At 56.0% G+C, this 23728-nt stretch overlaps 1 protein-coding gene across 2 annotated transcripts in view; it reads left to right on the forward strand.

Moving 5' to 3' along the window:
- SRC (SRC proto-oncogene, non-receptor tyrosine kinase) overlaps positions 1–22723 on the forward strand; it is a 55222-nt gene extending 32499 nt beyond the window's left edge. Inside the window, exons 3-14 of one of the 2 annotated variants that reach the window (XM_055545001.1) lie at positions 283–450; positions 1868–2146; positions 3795–3894; positions 11184–11282; positions 11454–11557; positions 13385–13534; positions 15036–15191; positions 17301–17480; positions 18937–19013; positions 19751–19904; positions 20061–20192; positions 20494–22723. In XM_055545001.1, coding sequence (XP_055400976.1) covers positions 1879–2146; positions 3795–3894; positions 11184–11282; positions 11454–11557; positions 13385–13534; positions 15036–15191; positions 17301–17480; positions 18937–19013; positions 19751–19904; positions 20061–20192; positions 20494–20702 — 1629 coding nt within the window. In that variant the 5' untranslated portion in view covers positions 283–450; positions 1868–1878 and the 3' untranslated portion in view covers positions 20703–22723. The remainder of the gene's footprint in view (positions 1–282; positions 451–1867; positions 2147–3794; positions 3895–11183; positions 11283–11453; positions 11558–13384; positions 13535–15035; positions 15192–17300; positions 17481–18936; positions 19014–19750; positions 19905–20060; positions 20193–20493) is intronic. The other variant, XM_055545002.1, reaches the window with a different exon arrangement.
- The last annotated feature ends 1005 nt before the right edge of the window (positions 22724–23728 follow it).

Genomic DNA, 23728 nt, shown 5'->3' on the forward strand with positions numbered 1-23728 from the left:
ACTGGGCCTGCCAGAGTCAGAGCCAGATAAATCGTGACCCAAGGGTCAGAGCCTTGGCAATTTCTCTTTCTAAAATCGTTATTTATTTGGCTGTGCTGGTTCTTAGTTGTGGCACGGAGGATCTGAACCTGGGGTCAGATCCCTGAGCAGGGATCAAACCCAGGCACCCTGCATTGGGAGCACAGAGCCTTAGCCACTGACCACCAGGGAAGTTCCTGATTTCTCTTTCTAATCATATCCCCTCAACAGTCCTGAGAAGTCTGCTTTATCCCTACTTTGCAGATGAGGACACTGAGGCCCAGAGAGGGGAAGTGACTTGCCTAGGGTCACACAGCAGGCAGAGGTGGAGCAGGGCCTCTAGTCCACGACCCCTGACTCCACACTTGGTGTTCGTGCTGTGACCTCAGGCTGCTTCCCAGGTCCTCTGGAATAGCCCCTGCTTTCCACCAGGTGAGGTGGTGACCTGTCGGGGCTGCCAAGATGAGGGAGCTGCGAGGGGTGGCCATAGTGGGTGGGGAGACCCTGGCCAGGCTTGGTGGGAGTCAACACCTGTGGATGGGGACATAGGGAGCAAAAGGGGGTGGTGGGGTGATGGTCATCACTGGGGAGTTTGCAACTTGAGTTTCTTTGTGTTTCCTGATCTCTAGCCCACCCAGATTCCTGGCTTAGACATCTCCTAACTCTTTAATAGTCACACATTCACTCATTCAGCTGTTTATTGAGCACCTACTATGTGCCACTTCTAGGTACTAGGAGTGCAGCAGTGTGTCTAGATGGACAAAAGCCCATAGAAATAATCATATAATCACACATGCACATGCACACACACACACACACACACACACACACACACACACACACTGGGTCACGTGACCCCACAGACTGTAGCCCGTCAGGCTCCTCTGTCCACGGAATTCTCTAGGCAAGAATACTAGAGTGGGTAGCCATTCTCTTTTCCAGGGGATCTTCCCAACCCAAGGACATAACCTGGGTCTCCTGCATTTTAGGCAGACTCTTTACTGTCTGAGCCACCAGGGAAGCCTCATGTTATCAAGAAGAGGCACAAAAGGAAGGGAACTTAAACCAATGAAAGTAGTTTGGGAGCACATCCAAAGGAGGTGAATTTTTTTTTTCCTTAAGAGCATTATTGAAGTATAATTGACATGCAGTAAACTGTACATGTTTAAGGTGTGCAGTCTGATAGATTTTAACACATGGATGCACTCATGAAACCATCCACATAGTCAAGATAATCCATCACCCCAAACGTTTCCCTCCCACTCCCCACATGCTGCCTTTGGGCTGAGAACTGAAGGACACATGAGTTACTCTGCTGAAATAGTCAAGGAAAAGCATTCAGGTGGAAGGAATAGCATGTGCAAAGGCCCTGGGGCTGGAATGAGCTATCAGCCATCTCTCCTTCTTCCAGCTGCCTGCTATACCCCTGCCCTGGTTGCAACTTTTAGCACCTCGTTCCTTAGTGTAGGACGGTTTCAGCCAACCATGTATTCACTCAACAAATCCTCAGCCCTCTCCTGGGTGCCTGGAACACACACATGCCTCAGATGCTGTCCCTGTCCAGGAGGGACGGACACAGTGTCTCAGGGGAAGGGACCGGGGTGCAGTTAGGGCTTCTGATTATGAGGCATTTCTTCTGTGCTTGACCTTGTACCAAGGAAGCCCTTTATGCGTGCCATCACTATTCCCATTTTGTAGATGGAGTAACTAAGGTTCTGAAAGGTAACTTACCCAAAGATAGCTCTTTGGGCCTCAGTTTTCCCATCTGTAGAATGGGTGGAAGTGTGGGCTAAGAGGCCCAGGTAGCCCTGTCTGCTCCCAGAGTCCTTCACCTCAGGGTCCTCTCTAGTCTCCAGGACCATGGGCAGCAACAAGAGCAAGCCCAAGGATGCCAGCCAGCGGCGCCGCAGCCTGGAGTCTGCCGAGAACACCCACGGAGGCGGTGGCGGTGGCGGCGGTGGTGGGGGTGCCTTCCCCTCCTCACAGACCCCCAGCAAGCCAGCCTCCTCTGATGGCCACCGCGGCCCCAACACGGCCTTCGCCCCTGCAGCCGCTGAGCCCAAGCTGTTCGGAGGCTTCAACTCCTCGGACACAGTCACCTCCCCGCAGAGGGCGGGGCCCCTGGCTGGTCAGTGTGCCTGGGAGTGTGAATGCCGGGTGGCGGTGTGCCCCGGAGGGCAGCGATGCCTGCTTTCTGGGCTGCTGTTTCTTTCTCTTAATGATGGGGAGGAGTCTAGGGGTTACTTGGTCTTAGGGGCTATTGGGAGTGTTTTGGAGGCTTTATAAACTGGCAAGTGTGGTGCACACGCCATTGCCTTTAGGGCTGAATTCTGATGCACAGTATAAAGGGCTGCAGGTGGAAACTGAGGCCCAGAGAGCCGGGGGCTTCTTGGGGAGGCCCGGGGACCAGGTCTGAGGCTTTGCTTTTCGCTCTGGTTAGCCTGGAGATGGATCAGGACTGGAGGCGGTGAGTGGCCAAGGGGGCGGGGCAGGTTTTAGGAGAGAGCGAGCTCGGGTCTTCAGAGGCCCGAACCTACGAGATGCGCCCCTGCGCCCTCTGCTGGTATTGAGGGGGTACAGCAGCCCCGGGCGAGTGACGCTTAGTAAGAGATGTAGATGTGGTTCTGGAGAGGTAAGACCCTCACACAAACACGGGCATTTCTACCGAGACACCTTCAGACGGACGCACACACACAGTCGGCAGCTCATTCAGAGACACCCAAATAGGACACGTGCACATGTTAGGCTGAAGATTCCATCGTAAACACAGACACACCATGGGCACAGAGACACAGGGACGCAAGAATGGGCACCCTCCAGGCACAGCCACACACCCAACGCAGATGCACACAAATACAAATGCACATACGCAGAAACGCCTCCTACTCCCAGATGGAGACAGACACGTGCAGTCAGAGCCCTTCAGAAGTGCACACATGCTCAGTTAGAACCCACGGACTAGCAGATGCACAAACGTGCAGTGAGAACACACAGACGTGCACCCAAGTGAGACAGACGGACCCACAAACACAGCCATTCATTCGTTCAAGAGAGAGTTGTGGCGCCCCTCCTGTGTGCCAGGTCTCTTCTGGTGTCAGGAACACAAGCAGTGTGTAAAACAGACAAAACCCTCCTGGGGAAGAGAGGCGAAGAGCGAGTTGTGTGAACTGTGCCGTGTGTTTGTGGGTGGTAACTGCTCTGCAAGAACACGGAGGACAGGGAGGGGCACTGGGGGATGTGTGGGTGGAGGTTGTAACTTAAGATGGGCACAGAGAGGGCTTCAGGAGGGACAGTCCCCCGCAGCCAGGATCGTCCCTGATGGCCCGAAGCACCCAGAGTCACACAGAGAGTCACAGAACCACCTCCCCAGGGGCAGTTTCCCTTCATTCACTGCTTCATTCACCCCATGGTTGTTTCATGAGCACCTGCTATACGCCAGACTCTAGGAACAAAACAAAGATGCCTGTTACTGGGGACTTCGGGTTCTAGGGGGAAGACAGATACCAAACAGAAGCCAACATCCAGCATCCCCCGCTGGGCTTGTCACCTGAACCCACTCAGATGCACGTGAGAGACCCACGTGCCTCCTCCGTGCCCTCACGGGTGTGCCAGACACATAAACACAGGGGCCATGCGTAGAAGCCCGCCGTCTATAAATGAAAGCAGGCCTCCGGGCTGGCAGTGGGGGACACACCCCCACCCCCACCCCCAGGGTGCAGGGCTCTCCTCCGCCAGCCAGGGCCTTGGCTGTTCTGACATGCCCGTCTTCTGAGCAGGCGGAGTGACCACCTTTGTGGCCCTCTATGACTATGAGTCGCGGACAGAGACTGACCTGTCTTTCAAGAAAGGGGAGCGGCTTCAGATTGTCAACAACACGTGAGTGCCCCCTGGGGACCCTGATCCGAGCCACTTCTGAGCATCCCAGAGCCAGCTTGATGGGCAGTGGGCAGGGCTGGACGTCAAGGCAGCCGAGGTCCAGGGAACCCATCCTGGGCATCCTGGGGCCTGTGGGGGTGATGAGGCAGGCACCCTGATGAGGTGGGTAGGGCTTTGGGTGGGCTCCAGGGACAGGGATCTGGGTTCGGTAACTGGTCCACAGAGCATGGTGCTTCAGATCCCAGCACCCGCAGAGGGGTGTGTGGTCAGCGAGGGACTGGACCCAGGACCCAGGGCTACAAACAGCAGGGCCTTTGTACTTGAAGCCTGTGCCCCCAGAGGTGCTGGAGTGCCTGGGGCAGCCCAGAAAGTGAGTCTTCAGCTGTAGAGGGAGGCCCCTGCATTGGCAGGGTTGGGGGACCCATATTTGGGACCCAGCGTGAGAGGGGTCAGGATAGGGCATGGGGAGGAGGGAGGCATAGGATATGGAAGGCAGGGCACCCTAGGGTGGCATCCATGCCCCCCTCCAGGGACTCCAGCCTTGGCATGGGGCATCCTATGGCCAAGCTGATGAATGGGGGGGCTGGGTCCCCTGTGAGTGATGAACTGATGAGGGGGGTGGGGCTTCAGCCAGGGGATGGGGTCCTTCCCCTCCCTCCTCCTCTCCTTTCCCCACCCAGAGTGCAGTGGGGAGTGGGGTGCAGCACCTGTCATGGGGGGTGGGGAGTGCAGGCTTTGGGTGCCGTGCCCTGGGGTGATCACAGTGGGGGCGGAGCTGGCAACAGAGGGTGGGGCACAGCTCCACACCAGCTGCCTTCCTGCCCTTGGATGGCCTGCTCTTCCCTCTCTGCCACCTCCCATCCCGCCCCACTCCTGGCCCATGCTTGCTCCCTCCAGCTCTCTCTCAGCTTCTCCCTCTCTGCTTCTCTCTCGCTGGCCCTAGGAGGAAGGTGGATGTCAGGTGTGTACGCGCTCCCAGGGCGGCGGGCTGGGTGGGGGTGCTTCACTGGTGGGGGTGGGGCTGCATGCGCTTCCGCCTGCACCCCCTTGGCTGCACCCCCTCTGGCTTCCCCAGCTTCCGTCCTCACACCCTAGAGTTGGACCAGGCTGCACCCCCAGGCTGTGAATGGGGAGGGTCCTCTCATCACCCCTGTCACTCCCCGTCACACCTCTTCCTCATCCACCTCCTGCTCGCTCAGCTCCCCCCGAGTGCCAGCTGCATGCAGGGCCAGCGCTGGGCCCATGGAGGCCTGGGTGGAGAAGGCCACGTCCTCCTGGGGCCAGAGTATAGCAGGACTGGCCCTAGTCTGGGCCAGTGGAGGGCGGGGCTGGGGTCAGCTTAGTCTTTAGGGGGCCGTGCTGTGTGCCCACCTCTGGTGGTGACCAGGGTCTGGGAGACTCAAGCAGGACCTCGAAGGAAGCACAGTGAAGCCGAGGTGCTGGAGGGGGGTGGTAGATGGCAGCCCCCCTCACAGAAGGGCAGCTCCTGGGAGGGTGCAGTGCTGGAGGGGTTTACATGCCTTCAGGGCTATGGAAGGGCGAGAAGGTTCTAGAGGGTAGAGTGGGATTGATCCCGGAGCATCCTCGAAGGCCTGGCTAAGGAGGTTGGACATCCCCACCATCTCCAGGCATTTCTTGCTTGTTCGTGCCTGCCTGCTGTTATGCATGTTCCCTCTGCGTGAAAGGCCCCTTCTCCCATCGGTCTGGCAAACTCCTACTCATCCCTCAAGATCCAGCTCAGAAGTGCCTTCCTTGTGAGGCAAAGGGGAAAAGAGGGGTAGGCATTTTTACCCACGTCCTTTACTCTGCTGCCGTTCCACCTGCCAGGGCTGTAGTGATGGGGCGGGGCCATCGCCATATTGATTCCTCATATGGAAGGAGGAAACTGAGGCTCAGAGATGTAAAGGCCCTTGCCCAAGGTCACACAGCCACCAAGTAGCAAAGCCAGGATTGGAACTTGGGCAGCAGCTCTCTCTCTTCTTTAAGCTGCTGTCCCAAGGGGAGGGGGCTTTCCCAGCTCCCCCAAACCCCTGCTGTCTGAGTCCCAATACCACTCTAGTTCTCTCCTGGTTCCAGCTGTTTCCATCTGCCCACCCCCAAACTGGAAACTCGTTGAGGGCTGCTCTTGTGCCTGCCACATTTTGGGGCCCCCCAACCCCATGTTCCTCACCCCACTGAGGGTACCCAGGTGGTACTGGAGCACCATTTCTTGTGCCCTGCTTGTGGGCCTGTGCTCACGCTGACCGCTTCAGTTGCGTTGTTTTATTTAAAAGGCACCATAGCCCTGGGAAGTGGAAATGTTTATTGGCTCCATTTTACAGATGAGGAAACTGAGGCCCAGAGGGGTGAAATGACTTTCTCAAGGTCACACAGGTAGTAGTGGCAGAGCTGGGCGGCGGGGAGGTAGGCATGACCCTGAGCCCTTGGAGGAGGGGCTCTGTGCAGGTGCAGAGGAGCTGGGAGGAGGGAGGGGCCGAGCTGGGCAGGATGGTGCCTCAGGCTGGAGGAGACTTTGAAGTGCTGGGGAGATCTCAACTGGGAAGGGCTTCTTAGGGAACTCACAGCTTGAGCAAAGGTGTGGCCAGAGGAGAGTTCTGGAAACTTTGATCCTGCCTCTTTCACTTGTCCTTTGCCAGCCCCTTCCTTTCCTTCTTCCTGCCTTCCAGGATGGGCTGCCAGGAGGGCCGGAAGTGATGGAGATCTGTCCATGGGAAGCCCATGGGGGGCAGTGAGGTGCCCCGATTGGAAAGTGGGGGTGGATCGGGAGCCCTTCCTCATATCACAGCACTCAGCTGCTCCTCTGCCTTAGAAGTTGGGTGATGGTGGAGTTGGGGGGAGCTGGCATTAGAGGAAGAGGAGGGGTAACAGGATCGGGGATGGGACAGGGGAGCATCCCTGTCCTGCTTCCCTTAGTGGAAGATAGGCTACCCACGCGTGAGGTTTCATACCTCACCCCGGGAACACCCTGCATGTCCTTGTACCATTATTGCTTAAGCTCCATTATTGTGAGCCCCCTGCACCCACCCCACACCCTGCAGGAGTGAGGGACTTTCTGAGTCTAGCCTGTGGCTGGGCTGGGAGTCGGGGAAGGAGAGCATGAGGCCGAGCCTGTTGGGGCTGGGCCAGGGCTGGCTGGGCTGGAGTCCTCACAGTAGCTGCCTGGAGACCCTGCTCCTTGGATCTCCATGCCACGTGGTCCTGGACCTAGAGCTCTGGGTGCTGTGTGGCCTTGGGTCGGAGGAAGCCCATCTGAGGGGTGACCACCCTAAGCCCCTGTCCTGGTTCTCTAGGAGCCAGAGCCCCTTGGGTCTGACTTTGGGGTGCTTCCCAAGTTGCCGTTTCCTCCCACCCTGATTATTCCAGCAGCTTCTCCAGCGGGCACTGACCTCTGCCCCCTTGCCCTGGGCTCTTCGGTTCCACTCCCCACCATGGGGCGAGGGACCCCTTCCTGCCCTCCTCGCACAATCTGCCTCAGCCTCACCCTGCTCTCTCCCCAAGAACCAAGCAGGGGTCCAGGCCTCAGGGCTCGGAAACTTGACTGTCTAAGCTGTGCCCAGCTGCCCTGGCTCGCCTGCAAGCTCCAAATCACTTCTCTGGTCAGTCCCAACAGCCCAAATGAGTTAAATAGAACAATGCAAGCTGTCCTAATTCCCCAGGTTCCAAAGCTGCCACTCTCCCAGTCCACATGCCTGCCTGAATTAGCCACAAGGATTAGGCTCTAAAAAGAGGATCCTGAGGCTCAGAGAGGTGAGGTCAGTAGCCTGAAGTCACACAGCTAGCGACAGCACTTGGGGTGTAAAATCGTAGTTCGGGGCCTCCTGGTCCAGTACTTTCTTCTCTGGCCACGTGAGGGAAGGTGAGGGGTCAGGCAGGGAATGTGTGATTCCCTTCCTTCCCTTCTTCCTGCCTATCTGATGGGACCCAGGCCCCAGGAAAGGTGTGAGATGCAGTAAGCGTGTTCAACATGTTAGGTTAACACCACCGTCACTTCTGAGCTCAGATCAGAGTCCCCACCAGACCGGGCTGATCTGGGAAGCTATGGGGCCCCTCATTGTGAGGGCAGTCCCTGGCCCTCTGCAGAGCCAGCTCACAGCCGCCTGAGGCAGGTTTGAACCTTCCAGACCATTGGCAGCGGAAGATGGGGCTTGATATTCCCATTTCACAGGTGGGCACACTGAGGCTCAGATGATAATCACAGTAATCCACTTCTTGGCTTGATGCTGATTGATTTACACGCTTTGCCTGCAAGGGAGATTTTATGACTATTACCTCCTTTTTATAGAGGTGCTGAGAGGGTAAGGAACTTGCCCAAAGTCACACAGCAAATCCTTATCGGAGACGAACTGAGCTGCGTGCTGGTTTTTAAAGCTGTGTTGAGAGTGGGGAGGGGTACCATAGAGTTGCAGATTTCATTCTTTTTCTTTTTTTAGCCAAACCAAGATACTATCAGCTCATGCACATTGAGCACCTACTGTGTGCCAGGCATAGTGCTGCGATTTTACATCCTCGGAGGGAGGCATGAGTATCCCCATCCTGCAGATGAGGAAACTGAGGTAGGGCCAAGGTCATGCCTGCAATGCTGAGCTGGGCTGGCGCCAGGATGCTTGGACTCTGGCACTCAGGCTGTTCGAAACCTCTCGAGCCGGGGCCAGGCTGAAGCTGGACCGTGGATCCTTAGTTTCCGCACACCTCCATCCCTGTCCTTGTGAAATAAAACCCCCAAATTGGACTGTGAGCCCAAATTCACACATGGGCTGGTGTCGGGGAGCTGGAGGCTCAGCTGGGCCAGTCTGGGTAATGTCAGCAGGGCTGAACCCCCGCTTCAGGGGCTTCTGGGGCCGTGCTTGGCCAGCCTCTGGGCACATGCTGCTGCCAGCCTTCCATTGTGAGTAGGTGGCTGGGGCCTTTCCCAAGGCCAGCCAGCTTGCAAACTCTGCTTTGTCAATCTGCCCCATTTTGTAGTCTCTGACCTAGACCTTGGCTCAGTCCCCTGCCCCCAGCCCTGCTGCCTCCTCCTCCATCTTCCTCTGGTTTCCCTGAGGGTCTCTGAGTCTGAGGGGCCTGGGGAGGGCACAGGGGTCCAGGGGGCTGGCCAAGACTGGCTGTGGGCACACAAGGGCCCTGGTTCTCACCCTTGCTCTGCTGTGGATTCGCTGTGTGTCTTTGGGCAAATCATCGCCCTTCTCTGTGCCTTAGATTTCCCCTTGCTGAAATGAAGGCTTTGGGCTGGACGATCTCTGCTAGCTTTGGGGAAGTTTCTACCCCATTCTGTGCCTCATTTTCACCAACTCTACAAAGAAAGTGCTGGGTTATTCCATCCTGGGTGTTGTGTGTCCTTGGGCTGGCCCCTAGACATCTCTTTTCTTCATCTAGGGACTGAGGCCTGCCTTTTTTGCAGGGTGGTCTTGAGAGTCAAATAGGACAGACAGTGAGGGGGGCCCCCCCCCATCCACTGTGGGTACACACAGAGAGGTAGATGGAGGTCCTGGGCACCTCCAGGCTTCTTTCCTTGAGGTGGGCATCACCACCTTACTCTGGCGCCCTCCGTCTCCTGCCAAGATTCCCATGTGAGCCTGTGCCCCACCTGAGTGTGCATGCATGCAGTGATTGTATAGCTGAGTCAGCCCACACAGCGCCAATCCCACTCCATCCAGAAGGGACTCACACTCTCTGGTTGAGCCTGGGCTCACCTGGCTGACTTTGGGATGCTCACCTATACTCATCTGTTCTCAGAGAGCTCGCCCAGCCCCACTCTCTCTTGGCCTCAACTTTTCCATCTTCAAAATGGGCTGAAGAGCATAGGTGGGGCAGCTCAGAAGAACCTGGAGCCAGGGATCCAGGTTCAAGTCCAGACTGTGGCTGTGGGCAAGGGCCTTTTTCTCTTTGGATCCCGATCATGGGCAGCAGGGGACACATCCATTGGCTGTGTGTCTTCTCAGGGTTGTGATGAGGTCAAAGGCAGCCTTGGGGTGAGAAGCTCAGCAAGGTATCAAGCTCTACAGCTCCTTGTAAGGAAGGATTCCTCTTGATCTGGGAGTTAGGAACTTGGGCCTGGCTGTGTGACCTTGAGCAGAGGCCCTTGCATCTCTAGCCTCAGTCTTCCCATCTGTACAGTGGGAATTGGAGGGGGCTGGGCCCTATTTCCCAGGCAGCCCTTCCCATCAGCCTCCCCTCCCTCCCCATCGACCCTCTCCCTGCCTCCATTGATTGCTTTGGATGCGAGGCCCCTGTGGCTGCCGCCTTGTCCTCCCTCCCCCGTCCCCAGCACCGCCTGGCACTCCGCTCTCTCCCTCGCTCTTTCTGCCTCTCTCTCTCTCTCACCACCCCCATCTCTGCCTCTTCTTTCCTGTTGGGCTCTCGCTTTCTCCTCCCTCCTCTGTGTCTCTGGACCCCCGCTCCAGCCAGACCTGGTTCACATTCAGATGGCTGCAAAGGTACTTCTGCCCCTTCCCTGCTCCCCACCAGACCCAAGGGACCCACCCTGCTGGGGGCTTCTCCTGCCCCATCACCCTGTCCCCATCACACTCCTTGCCTCATGGGGAAATCAGTGTAGAAGGGCCCTGGGCACTGGGGCTCTGCCACTTCAGCTCCCTCTGACATGACTCGCTGTGTGACTTTGGGCAAGTCCCAGCCCCCTCTGGCCTCAGTTTCCCCATAGCTGGGTAGGCTGCAGGAGGAGGCCTGTAGTTTTCAGTCATGGAGCCTGGTGGGTGTGACCCGTGATTTGTGACAAAGGCAAGCATTGCTCCAGCTGCAGTAGCAGCTCTGCAGAGAGCGCCTGGATTGTCACCAAGCCCCAAAAGGACCATCCTTTGCCTCCACTCAGGTCTCGCCACTTCCCAGGCTTGGGCTTCAAAATCTCAGGGCTTGGGGAGGTTTTGAAGGTCTGATTCGCCATCCATCTCAGGCAGGAAGCTTCTCCTGTTACAACTCGCTTGCTCCCCAGAGACAGGGAGCTCCCTCCCTAAATCCCAAGGCAGGTGCTTGGCATCTTGAGATGGCTTGGGGTATCTGCAGGGCAGCCGATCACTTCCTGTCTCAGGACTCTGCCCCTGTGAGTTCAGGCCTCATTGTCTGAGTCAGCTTTGGCCAGGAGGCTTCTGGGATAGGGAGGGGAGGAGTCCCAGGCCAGCTCAGCTTGGCAAGGGGTGAGTGGCCTGATCTCCGTGTTCCCTGCACCTCACTCAGCCTCACGAGCCCCCAGCATAGCACCTCTGAAGACCGCACGCCCCGGGGCCCATTGCTGATGGTTTCCTTCTCCTTTGCTCCCTCCCTCTCCCCCTGCTCAGAGAGGGAGACTGGTGGCTGGCCCACTCGCTCAGCACAGGACAGACAGGCTACATCCCCAGCAACTACGTGGCACCCTCTGACTCCATCCAGGCTGAAGAGTGAGTATTGACTCTGGCCTCCTGCTTGCTCACCATCATCGCTGCTGGTTCAGAGCTTCTCTCCTGGGCTAGAGTGGAGGGGCTGGCGGCCCCAGCCACATCCCAGGAAGAGGCATGGTGGGTGGGCGGAATCCTGGACCACCAGCACCATCCCCCTCCCTCCCGCCCCAGGTGGTACTTTGGCAAGATCACCAGACGGGAGTCAGAGCGGTTACTGCTCAATGCAGAGAACCCAAGAGGGACCTTCCTAGTGCGAGAAAGCGAGACCACGAAAGGTATGAGTGCTTCTACTGGGAACTGAACCTTTTGTGGGTTATTTGAGCTGGGTATTGAGGAATGAATAGGAGTTTGGTATATGGAGTGGGATGGGAAGAATCCTCCAGCTGGAGAAAAAGCCAGGATCAATGGCAGGGAGGTAAATTTGAAGAGCACTGAATTATCTGGTGTGAGCAAAAGATGCCGCAAAAGGTGCAACAAAAGAGGCCAGTCTCTCTGGCCTCAGGTTGCTCAGATAAGGAATGGACACAGATTATCAGGAGGCCTGAGGGTCAAAGAGCCAAAGGCTGTTCCCAAGGAGGGTGCTGATGCAATGGCCCCCTTTCTTCCCCTTCCCCAGGGGCCTTGGGGGCTGGACTGGGTACTGGGACCTGGCTTTGCCCTTCTCCCAATAGTCCTGGCCTCTGTTTCTCTCCTGTCCTTCCCCTCTGCCAGAGAACGAACACCCCCTTTCTCTCTAGCCCCTCTGCAAGTGGGTTGCAGACTCCATCACCATGGCGATGAAGCTCCTGCTCCTGTGGGCCTGGGGCTCAGTGGGAGATGGGAAAGCAGAGTGTCCATGTCACGTGTGTGCATTTATGAGCAGTCATGTGGGTCCAGGCGTGTGTGTGTGTGCACCTGGGGTGGCGTTGTCTGTGTGATGCTGTGTGGGAGTGAATTGTTGTGGGTTTGTCCTTGTGCCTGGGGGCCTGGAGAGCGTGAGCCTGTGTGAGCATATGGCCACTGGACACAGGCATGTTTGTGGTGTGTGCACACGTGGTCAGGGCTTGGCTTTAGATTTAGTGCTGTGGCTTCTATAGCACATGGCCTGGGCCATCTGCAGAAAGTCATGGTTGTCCAGTGCAGGCTTTAGAGACCCAGCCACAGGTTCTGTGTGTGTCTGAATTGCTGGCTGGGTTACCCGAAGCTAGCTGCTTTCCCTCTCTGAGCCTTATTTTCCCTTTTTGACACTGGATATTGTAAACCCCACCTGAGGATTGTCCAGAGGTTGTGGGGGCTGAGGGGCCTGGGCTTCTAGAATGATGCCTGTATGCTGTTTACTTAGAAGGGCTTTCTCTGGCCACTGAAGCCTTCTCCCCCACCTCTGGCGCTCAGCCTTTTTCCCTGATGCCACCCCAGGCATCTCTTGGGCTCAGGTTAACAGGCCTGTTGGGCAGAAGGAAACTTTTCGAGCCCAAAGCTTTTCTAGGCTCCAGGGCAACAGGGAGGGGCCACCCGGACTGGCCCAGCTGAGCCTTGGCGCCCTTCAGGCCACACCCAGTATGTGGTCTCCTGCCCAGGGCAGCCCGGCCTTAGCCAACCACCGGCTCCTGCCTAAGCCTGGAGTCTTCAGGGAGGGGCGGGGCCTGGACACCACTCCAGTGGGCAGACCCAGAGAGGAGAGGCAGTTAGGCCAGGGACACACAGCTACCTGGGGCTATTCCTATGAGGCTCCCCACAAACATTTACTGAGCGCCTCTTATGTACCCGGCCTTCTTATATGTGGTCTCACTGAATCTGCCCAGCTGCCTGGGGAGTAGCCTGCTTGTGCAGAGGAGGAAGCTAAGGCCCAGAGAGGGCAAGTCACTTGCTTAGGTCACAGAGCTGGGATGCACATCTGGGCTTCACAGGTCAAAGGTGCATGGAAAGATTCTTGAGTCACATGCCCTTTGTCACTTGATTCTGCCCCAGTGGCTGCCCAGGCGCTGGGTGCTCAGAGACAGGCTGGACCAGACCTGGTTCCATCTGTGCCTGCCTTCCGTCCCGTGTCGGGTAGACGTGCTCAGCGCCGTGGCCATGGGCGAGCGGGTGTGGTGGTCACGGTCCCTCTCCGGCCTGTCCTGCAGGCGCCTACTGCCTCTCGGTGTCTGACTTCGACAATGCCAAGGGCCTAAACGTGAAGCACTACAAGATCCGCAAGCTGGACAGCGGAGGCTTCTACATCACCTCCCGCACCCAGTTCAACAGCCTGCAGCAGCTGGTGGCCTACTACTCCAGTGAGTGCCGGCCGGCCTCCAGGCTGCCAGCTGGGCGCAGGGGAGGGAAGGGCCCGGGAGGGGCTGGGAGGTGGGGGTCTCCATCCATACTGTAGACCCTGAGCTGGGGGCTTTGGAGCCAACCAGGTCCAGGACTCCTGTCACCCTGAGGATGAAAGCTCCTGTTCCCCTCCCGATTCTTCCTTTCCCCTTTTCTCCCTCCTCCCACTCCCCTCCTCCTGTGCCCCTTTTCCCACTCCCCTCCTCCCATGCCCTCCTCCCTGGTTTCCCTCTGCCTTCCCCACCCCCTCCCATCCCTCCGTCCTATTTCACCTCCTCCGAAGCTGCCTGATGAGGACGGGGCTGCCTGGAGAAGTGAGCCGGGAAGGAGCGGGGCATAGACTGGTGTCATTTGTCCCTGCAGCCTTAGGACCGGTTAGAACCGGTTACCGGGAGACGAGGGGGCGGCTAGATCGATCGCAGCAGAGAGGGGGAGAGCGAGTGGCGGGCGGGGAGCTCACAGGCGCAGGTTGTGGGCGCGGGTTAGGCCATGTGTGCAAGGCTGTGGCCAATCCGTCTGGATGTCCAGGGCTGCCTGGGTGGACTCCAGTGGTGTCATGGCCTGTGTGCTCCCATGTGGACAGTCCTGTGGGTACCTGGGTGTCTGGCATGTGGCCACAGCTTTCACGTGTGGCCTTTCCTGAGAGCACCAGCTCCTTCTCCTCTGGCAGCTGAGCCTCCTGACTCCCTCAAGGATCTGCCACTGTCCACCTCCATCCCTTTGGCCACCGCTGTATTTATTCTGAACCCAGTTCCCCCAGATCAAAACCCTCCAGGGGTTGGTTACCTTGGAATTTTAGGAGAAAGACCCCCATGTGGCCTCAGGTTTTGGGTGGTCTAAACCCAACTGGCCTCCATGCCTTACGTGGGGCCCTCCTTCCCCTACTCATTCCTTGGCAGCCCTCCCCACCCACCTCGGCCTCCTTTCAGCTCTTCCAACCCACTGGCTTGTTCCTGCCTCAGGGCCTTTGCACATGGATGAGGCAGTGTGCCCTCTACCCAGAGGGCTGTTCCCTAGTTAACCACTCACCCTCCTGAAAATACAAGCCCAGGTGCCACCTCTTCCGGGAAGCCTCCCAGAATTCCACCCAACCAACCTGCTATTGCATATACAGCTCTCCTCTGTCACACTTGTGGTCCTGGGAGGTGATATGGGAAAGTTGGGTGCCCTCCTGGACTGGGGGCTCCATGAGGGCAGGCTTCCACTGGCTCCCTGGCACCCCCTTAAAGTCAGATGAATGAATGAATGACTCAGGGAGCAGATGCATGAGGCACTGTGGGCCCGTGTTGGGGGCAGTGCATACACACAGGTATGGACGCCTGGCCTCTAGGGTGTCCTGTGTGGCCCTGAAGCCTGTATGCATGCAGTGTGTGAGTCTACACACACACACACACAGCGTGGGACACGGTGACCCTGCGTGGATGCCAGGCCTGAACTCCATTGCCCTATCTCTGTCTTCAGAACACGCTGACGGCCTCTGCCACCGCCTCACCACTGTGTGCCCCACGTCCAAGCCGCAGACTCAAGGCCTGGCCAAAGACGCCTGGGAGATCCCCCGGGAGTCGCTGCGGCTGGAGGTCAAGCTGGGCCAGGGCTGCTTCGGAGAGGTGTGGATGGGTAAGGCCATGCCCCCGGCACTCCCTTCCCTGCTTTGTCCCCACTTGAGAACCAGGCAGATGTCTGTCCCATGTGGCTTCTCCAGGTCCCACGAGTCCCCCAACCTTTGCTTCCATGATCTTATAACCTCTGTGAACTGTGGGTCCTACTCTCAACGTGGAACTCCTCCAGTGGTGGGCAGTAGCAAGCTAGGGCCCCAGCAAGCCATGCCTCCAGCTGCCGTGGTACCCGTTTTCCGAGAACTGCTTGGGGCTGGGCATCGTGATTTCCCAGTGACATGCCCTGTGGGCTGGGCCGGGTGGCTTCCCTCTGAGCCTTGATCTTCCCACCTGTAAAATGGGGCCGGGGGGGGGGGGCGGAGGTAATAGAACCCCCTGGGGGATTGAGAGAATGCTTGCCCCACACGTGTCCCCACGTTAACTTCAGCCGTGGGAAGAGAAACCTCAGCTCCTAGATGGAGCTCCGGGAGGTGCAGAGTTTAGAGCGCTCCTGGCCTGTTAATGATCTCCTGTTTCACTCTGGAGAAATGGCCAAACTGTCCTTGAAAACAAACGCTGTGCAGCCCTGACAAAACCCAGGCCCCCTTCTGCTGACTGGTCTCTGCGGACACGGGTCGCAGAGGTCATGGTGAGGGAGGCCTGGCCGTTGTGAGCCCGCGTGTCCCGTGGGGAGATGACCGTGTGCAGTTTTCAAGGTGGTTCCATCTGAGCTCTGGTGTATCACTGCCTCCACTTCCTTCCCATGAGGAAGAGATGATGGAGGAGAGCAGAGGGGCTTCCTGGGAGGCTCACTGCAGGGACAGAGGCCTACAGGCTGGAGGTCAGGCCAGGTCAGGAAAGAGGAGCTGCTGGCTTTCAGCTGGGGAGAGGGGATGGAGATGCAAAGCACAGGAACAAAGAGAGGACCTGATGGGACTTTCCTGGCAGTCCAGTGGCTGAGATTCCATGCTCCCAATGCATGAGCCCAGGTTCAATCCTTAGTCGGGTAACTAGATCCCGCAAGCCACAACTAAGAGTTCACATGCTTCAACAAATATCAAAGATCCTGTGTGCCACAACTAAGATCTAGGCAGTCAAATGCATAAATAAATCTTAAAAAAAGAGAACCTGAGCAAAACGGAGACAGCATCAGCCATTCTGGTGGCTGCAAAACTCATTCCTGGCTTGGCTGTGCGGTGAAATCAATGGAGGAGGCTCTTGCTCCTCCCTGGATGATCCAGACAGACTTATGAAGAGCCTGGTACATATCTCCAGAGGGCCTGTGCTGGAGGACTGCAGACATGGGCCTGAGCCCCAACCCACAGATGGAGGCCCAGGGATAGTGAGGCATGGGCCAAGGCCACTCATCAAAGGATCCTCAGGCCTGGCTGGGACCAAACAGGGATTAAACACACTGGTTTAAAACATAGCTTTCCCTGAGGCATCACAGTTTGAAAAACCAGATAATAAAATAACAGCTGCAGCTGTTAACTGTGTGCTCACAGTGGGCTTAACAGCCCTAGCAGCCCCATAGATGGATTATAGCATCCCCATTTTCCGGATGAGAAAATCGAGGTTTAGAGGGGCGCTGACTCACCTGTGGTCTCACTGCTGACAGTGGGCAGAGGTGGGAGCCAAACTCCTGCCAGTCTGACCTCTGAGTCTTTGTACTCGGTGTGAGGCTTTAATTACTTTTTGGGGAGTGTGGCTTGAGACAGCTTCTTGTTCTGGGGCCTTGTTCTGAGGCCAGCTCTGTCTCACCCCCATCCCCCACCAGTGCACACGCACCAGCTGTGAACACCTAGGCCACCTTCCGGTGTGTCACCCAGAAGGAACATGACCACCCCGAGGAGGGCAGTTGAATTGACGAATGTGCTGCTTTTGGGGACATTTCTAATCGTAAGAGTCCTAAGAACAGCTACTCTTTCTTGAGCATGCCCTGTGAGGAGTGTTCTGCCCATTTTGCAGATGGTGACACTGAGGCTCAGAAAGAGGCTGGGCCTTGGCTGGGCTTGTCACCTGGCCTGGGAGGTCAGAGCTGACATTGGTACCCAGACAGGCAGATCCTGCATCCTTGTGAGATGGGAATGGGGGTCCTCCCCTGAGGCAACCTGCACGCCTGTCCACACAGGTACCTGGAACGGCACCACCAGAGTGGCCATCAAAACCCTGAAGCCTGGTACAATGTCTCCGGAGGCCTTCCTGCAGGAGGCCCAGGTTATGAAGAAACTGAGGCATGAAAAACTCGTGCAGCTGTACGCCGTGGTGTCCGAAGAGCCCATCTACATTGTCACGGAGTACATGAGCAAGGGTGAGGGAAGCCGGGAGGGCCCTGGTGGGGCTCCTTGCAACAGGGCAGGTGGGACGCGCTTCACTTCCCACCACATCTAGAATGAGTGTGTGCCTTTATTTTTTAAAATTTTTATTTATTTATTTTTAACATCAAAAACATTTTGTGTTGGGGATGAGCAATGTTGTGACAGTTTCAGGTGAAAGGCAAAGAGATTCAGCCATACATATGCATGTATCCCTTCTGCCCCGGGCCTCCCTCCCTTGAGCTCTCCCATCCACCTGGTTCCAGGCTGGCACATAACATTGAGCAGAGTACCCTGTTCTATCCAATAGGTCTTTGTTGGTTATCCATCTGAAATATAGCAGTGTGTACATGTCCTTCCCAAAGTCCCTAACTGTCCCTTTCCCCCAGCAGCCATAAGTTCGTTTTCTAGGTCTGTGAGTTAGAGCGCATGCCTTTAAAGGTGAAATGCATGAAAAGAATCAACTTCCCACATCCATGGAACATTAAACCGCAGGTTGCCTTTCTCGGTTCATTTTGTGTTTAGTGATGTCCCACAATGCATCAGTGTCCTCCTGTCTGCTGCTTTTGTAAAGCTGTTTGCCATTTCTAGGGCTGGAAGGAAAATTCCCTGAATCCTCCAAGCTGAGCCACATCTGGGTCAAGTTCCTGGCTTGACTTTTACTTAGTTTTGAAAATAATTATTTTTCAAAATTCCACTTTTGGAGGTATAACTTACATATGATAAAATACACCCATTTTAGGGGACTTCCCTGGTGGTTCAGTGGGTAAGACTTTGCCTTCCAATGCAGAACATGTGGGTTTGATCCCTTGTCAGGGAGCAAAAATCCCACATGCCTCATGGCCGAAAAAACCAAAACATAAAACAGAAGCAATATTGTAATAAATTCAATAAAGATTTTAAAAATAGTCCACGTTAAAAAAAAAATCTTTGGAAAAAAAACACCCATTTAAAATGTACAATTCAGTGAGTTTTAATGAATGGATATTCTGTGTATCTCTTAGCATAGTTGAGATAAACACCCCAGAAAATACCTTTGTATTCCTTTGCAGATAGTATGCTACAGTCCCAAACCCATACAGCCACTGATATGCTTTTTGTCTTCATAGATTTCTTTCTTCTAGAACTTCATATATGAAATCTTTTACATCCAAGGGTTTTCTTTCTTGTTGTGTATATCAGTAGTTTCTTCCTTTTTTATTGCTTAGTAGTATTCCATTATAGTATGGCTGTACAACAGTTCTGTTCTCCTAGAGGTGACCATTTGGTTGTTTCCCATCCTGCTTGCCTTTTGAGTGACAAACACAGACTTTATTCAGAGATAGGTTTACATAAAATCTGCTGTATGGTTAAAGCAAGACTGGCTTGCCCCAGTGGACAAGATCTGGGAATCACTGCTTCCTGGCTCAGGGAGGACAGAGTGGGAGCTAGAGCTGCTTTCTCTCTGCCCAGGGAGTTTGCTGGACTTTCTCAAGGGGGAGACAGGCAAGTACCTGCGGCTGCCTCAGCTGGTGGACATGGCTGCACAGGTGAGTCAGCCCCTCCCACCTCCTACATCTGGCCTTGAGCTCTCCCACCCACCTGGCTCTGCCACATCTGGCCTCTTGAGTGCCCTCTCCAAGAAACTTGCCTTGATTGCCCCCACCTTCACTGATCTCATCCTATGTATTACTAGGACCACTTACAGATGCTGTGAGTGGTGGTTCTGGGCAGAAGAAAGAGCCCTTACCTGGGCATCAGGAGTCACTGACTTGCTATGGGACCTCAGACCTCAGTTTTCTTCTCTGTCAAGTGTCAATACACTCAACAAACATGTATTAGTACTTGCTTGTTGCAGGCAGTGCTCAACAGCCACTTTTTAATCCTTATCACAATCAGAGGAGGTAGGATGGCTATTATTCCATTTGACAGATGAGAAAACTGAGGCTCAGAAAGGGGACTTGGGACAACTGGCAGGATCTGGTACTCATCTGTGTCTCTGGGAGTGTCTGGGGTCTCTTTTTCATGGTCATCCCACTTCCCTGGTTGCATCTTGTCTTGTGCCTCCCCTTTGCCCTATGCTCCCTCCTTAGGCCAGGCACTGGTTCCGCTTTTTGTGCCAACAGGGTTTACTGTAAACTGGTTTCATTGCTTGAAAAACTGGGAAGGGCAGGGCATTTGGTTGGTTGTCCACTCCTGGGGATGACCCCATCCCTGGGCATGTGCCCTGTGATCTGGGAAGGGCACAGGGTGGCCTCTGAATCAGGCTCCCGGGTTCTGCCTGCAGATCGCCTCGGGCATGGCTTATGTGGAACGGATGAACTATGTCCACCGAGACCTCCGGGCTGCCAACATCCTGGTTGGAGAGAGCCTCGTGTGCAAAGTGGCTGACTTCGGGCTGGCTCGACTCATTGAAGACAACGAATACACAGCCCGGCAAGGTGGGCAGGCTCCCAGCAGATGCTATGTGGCCGTTGGGAGTCACGCCCCTTCTCTGAGCCTCAGTTTCTTCCTCTGTCAAGTGGGGACCAGAATGGTGCCCGACAGAGAGGTAATGATGTTCTCCTGAGCTCCCCCGACCATTCTTGTTCCTATAGGTGCCAAATTCCCCATCAAGTGGACGGCTCCGGAAGCTGCCCTCTATGGCCGGTTCACCATCAAATCAGACGTGTGGTCCTTTGGGATCCTGCTGACGGAGCTCACAACAAAGGGACGGGTGCCCTACCCTGGTAAGAGAACTCCCCGCCGCCCATCTTTAGTCCTTCTGCCCCTGCCCTGGTGACCCCCCTGCTCAAGAGATCTTGGGCACGTAAAAGCCCCTCCTGGGCTTTAGTTTCCCCATCTGCATAACAAGGAGGTGACCCTCTGATCCTAGGCTCTGTCATTGTTCAGGGCTCCCAGGCTTGGGGAGGGCTTTACCTATGGTCACAGCCACCCTGCCCCTGAGCAGGAACCCCTCTTGGTTGTCCCCGTCAACGTCCCTCTGCTCCACTTGCTCCCCTAACGCCTCACGCCTCTCTCTGCCCGCAGGGATGGTGAACCGGGAGGTGCTGGACCAGGTGGAGCGGGGCTACCGGATGCCCTGCCCGCCTGAGTGTCCCGAGTCATTGCATGACCTGATGTGCCAGTGCTGGCGGAAGGACCCGGAGGAACGGCCTACCTTCGAGTACCTGCAGGCCTTCCTGGAGGACTATTTCACGTCCACCGAGCCCCAGTACCAGCCCGGAGAGAACCTATAGGGCGGGGCTACCAGGCCAGACTGCCTTCTCGGCTTGGATCCTGGGCGGGGTGGCCCCTGATGCGGGGTCTTGCCTGCCTCTGCCTGCCCGCGTTCCGTGGAATTGCCAGTGACGAGGCCCCGCCCTCTTCCGTGGTGGGGCGGGGCTTGGGGGCCGCCCTGGGGGCGGGGCCTAAGGCTGCCGTCCTGGCTCCGCCCACCAACACGCCCCCTCCCTGCGTTCTCTCTTGGAGCTCTGGATGTCTCAGCGGGAGACCCTGGGAAAAAAGGCTGGGGCTGAGGGTGCCCTTTTCTTAGCCTCAGCCCACCCCGTGCACTGGCTCCTTACCACTTCCATGCCACCCCAGGTCTGTCTGCAGAGCTGGCCAAAGAGCCTTTCCAAAGAGGAGTGATCGGCCCCTGGCCCCCGGCCTGCCTGCCGCCCTGGCCCATCCGTCCGTTTCTGAATCGCCTGTTTGCGGAAGGCTCCTGGGTCCAGCCCTCTCTGCTGTGGCTCCCAGGCTGGCGAGGCCTAGCTTGACTTGATGATCGTGGGTAGGGGTGGACACCCTCCTCAAACCCTGCCCTTCTTAGGCTTGAGGAATCCTCAGAGATCATCAGTTCCTTGTCCCCGTATTACCTATGGGGACACTGAGTCCAGAGAGAGGATGTGACTTGCCCGAGGCAGCAGAGCACTTCAGGGTTGAGGTGGAACTGGAACCCGGTGCTCCCTCTGTCTTCCTCAGGAACCATTGCAATTGTCCTTGGAGGCATTGTGGACAGACTGGGGTAGCCCAGGGGACAAGGGGCCTGAGAATGGCTCAGAGATAGCAGACAGAGTCCTGTTGCTGCTGCTCGCTCAGTGGGGCTGTTGTGGGGGGAGAAAGTGGAGGTGGATGTGGGGCTGAGCTAGAAATGAAGGGTATAAGGATAGGGAAGCAGGTTTTAATCAGAATGTGGGTGGTTTTTTACCTTTGGCACTAGCCAATCATGAAAAGGAGCTCACAGGCTCTGGAGGCAATCAAGCAGAAGTAGAAGGAAGATCCAAGTGGTTGTGAGACCCTGGCCTCAGGACGGAACCCCAGGTCCTCCTTCCCCCAGTTTGTCCTGTGTTGTTTCAATGCCTGGCCCCTGCTCTCCTCTCCAAGTTGACACCCTTAACTCACAAGTAGGGGAAGGAGTGCGTAGGCTGGGGTGAGAGAGGACAGATTGTCTATTGCCACATACCAGGACTGGCTGTGTGACCTCAGGCAGCCCTTGCTGCTTCTCTGGGCTTCAGTGTCTGCCTCCATATGTGGCCATGGCCTCTGCAACTACTCCACTCTTGTCCAGACCTTATGGCCTGGCATCACGTGGTGAGTCCAGCCCGTGGCATCAAGAGACCGTGTTTTGGCCCTTGGGGTATGTGGTGGTTTCTCCCTGGGCCTCATCCTGCCCTTCTTAAATTGGGCAGCTGACAGTTTTGTAGGCATTCTGCCAAGGGCCCCCGTGTGTGTGTATGTATGTGTGTACACGTGTGTGTTCCTCCTCCATGTGTGTCCATATTTAACATGTAAAAATGTCCCCTACTCTGTCCCCCAGCCATGTACATTTCACCCCCTGCCCCTCATCATAGCAATAACGTTCCTGCTGCCAGGGGTTCTTGAGCCAGCCAGGCCCTGCCAGTGGGGAAGGAGGCCAAGTGGTGCCTGCCTATGAAATTTCAATTTTTCCTTTCATACATGTGTATTACCCAAGTCTTCTCCTGTCTGTCCCAGTCAAAATCTGGGTTCACTCCAGCGTGCTCTCAAATCCCCTTCCAACTGCCCAGCGCCCTTTGTATAAGGTATCCTAATACTGTCCTTTTTTTTTTTTTTTTTTTTTTAAAGCAAACAGTGTTTTGTAGATTTCAGATGACTATGCAGAGGCCTAGGGGACCCCCGGCTCTGGGCAGGGCCAGGGGGTCCCTCATTCCATGGCCCAGGCCTGGGGTGGGGGAGGGGGGAATTTGGAATTGGTTGTAAATACTTTACATATTGTCTGATTAAACACAAACAGACCTCAGAGTTTGGCCAGTGGTTTCTTGAGTATCTCTTGTGTGCTGGAGCATGACGGGGTGGGATGGGAGGACAGGCTGTGTCAGAGGAGCCTTTGTGCAGGCAGCACTGGTGGCTGGACGGCTTCAGGCCAGGGAGGGACATAATCAGATTGGAGACCTCTGGAGTGTGGCTGTGTGTGAACATCTGTTCCTGTGTTTGGGGAGTGACCATGCCTGGCAGCAACCTTGCTTGTGTCTGGGTGAAGCCCAGGACTCTCCAAGTGTGAGCAGTTGAGGACTCAGATGAATCCCAGGGACGGGGGAGCCTGGTTGGCTGCCGTCTGTGGGGTCGCACAGAGTCAGATACGACTGAAGTGACTTAGCAGTAGCAGTAGCATGCCCTGGGTGGATGGTGGCAGTTGACACTCTGGGGGACCCATGGGGCTGTCATGCCGTTGTGGAGTTGTGGATGTCCCCACGGGGAGCTGTGGCTGTGTGTATGCTGTGTGTTTCCCAGGAGTGCCTGGGAGGGTGGGGGTGGTGAGACTGGGTCAGCAAAAGCCCTGGGTATTCTGGAGAAAACTCCAAAGACTCCTCCTTTGTTCCCTTGTCCCCTCCACCAGGGCACACGGCCTGGGAAATTCATTTGCAACAGTCTATAGGAAGAAATGTATTTTTTATCAGATCACACACCTATCCATGTGAGTTACCTCTGGCCTAATGACACTGTTTAATCTGTTTAATTAAAAACAGATTTCAAAATCTGGATGTTTCTCTGTTTGCTGTTATGTTCACAAGCCAAACACCACAATGTCCGGATCTGAATGGACATCTGGAGATTCCATGGGTGTGCATGTGTCTTAGGACCAGAGGTAGGAGCATGGGTGTGAGTGTGCACTCCTGGGAGTGTCTTTGTGCTCACGTGGGTATGCCTGTGGGCCTGTTTGCTCATGAACGCTTGTGGTGGTGTGTGGACATGTGTCCACGTGGCCTGTGAGTCCGGGCTCCTGGGGTTGTGTGCGCGAATGTAT

Source organism: Bubalus kerabau, chromosome 13 (assembly GCF_029407905.1).
Source record: "Bubalus kerabau isolate K-KA32 ecotype Philippines breed swamp buffalo chromosome 13, PCC_UOA_SB_1v2, whole genome shotgun sequence".
In the NCBI taxonomy this organism is placed as follows: Eukaryota; Metazoa; Chordata; class Mammalia; order Artiodactyla; family Bovidae; genus Bubalus; species Bubalus kerabau.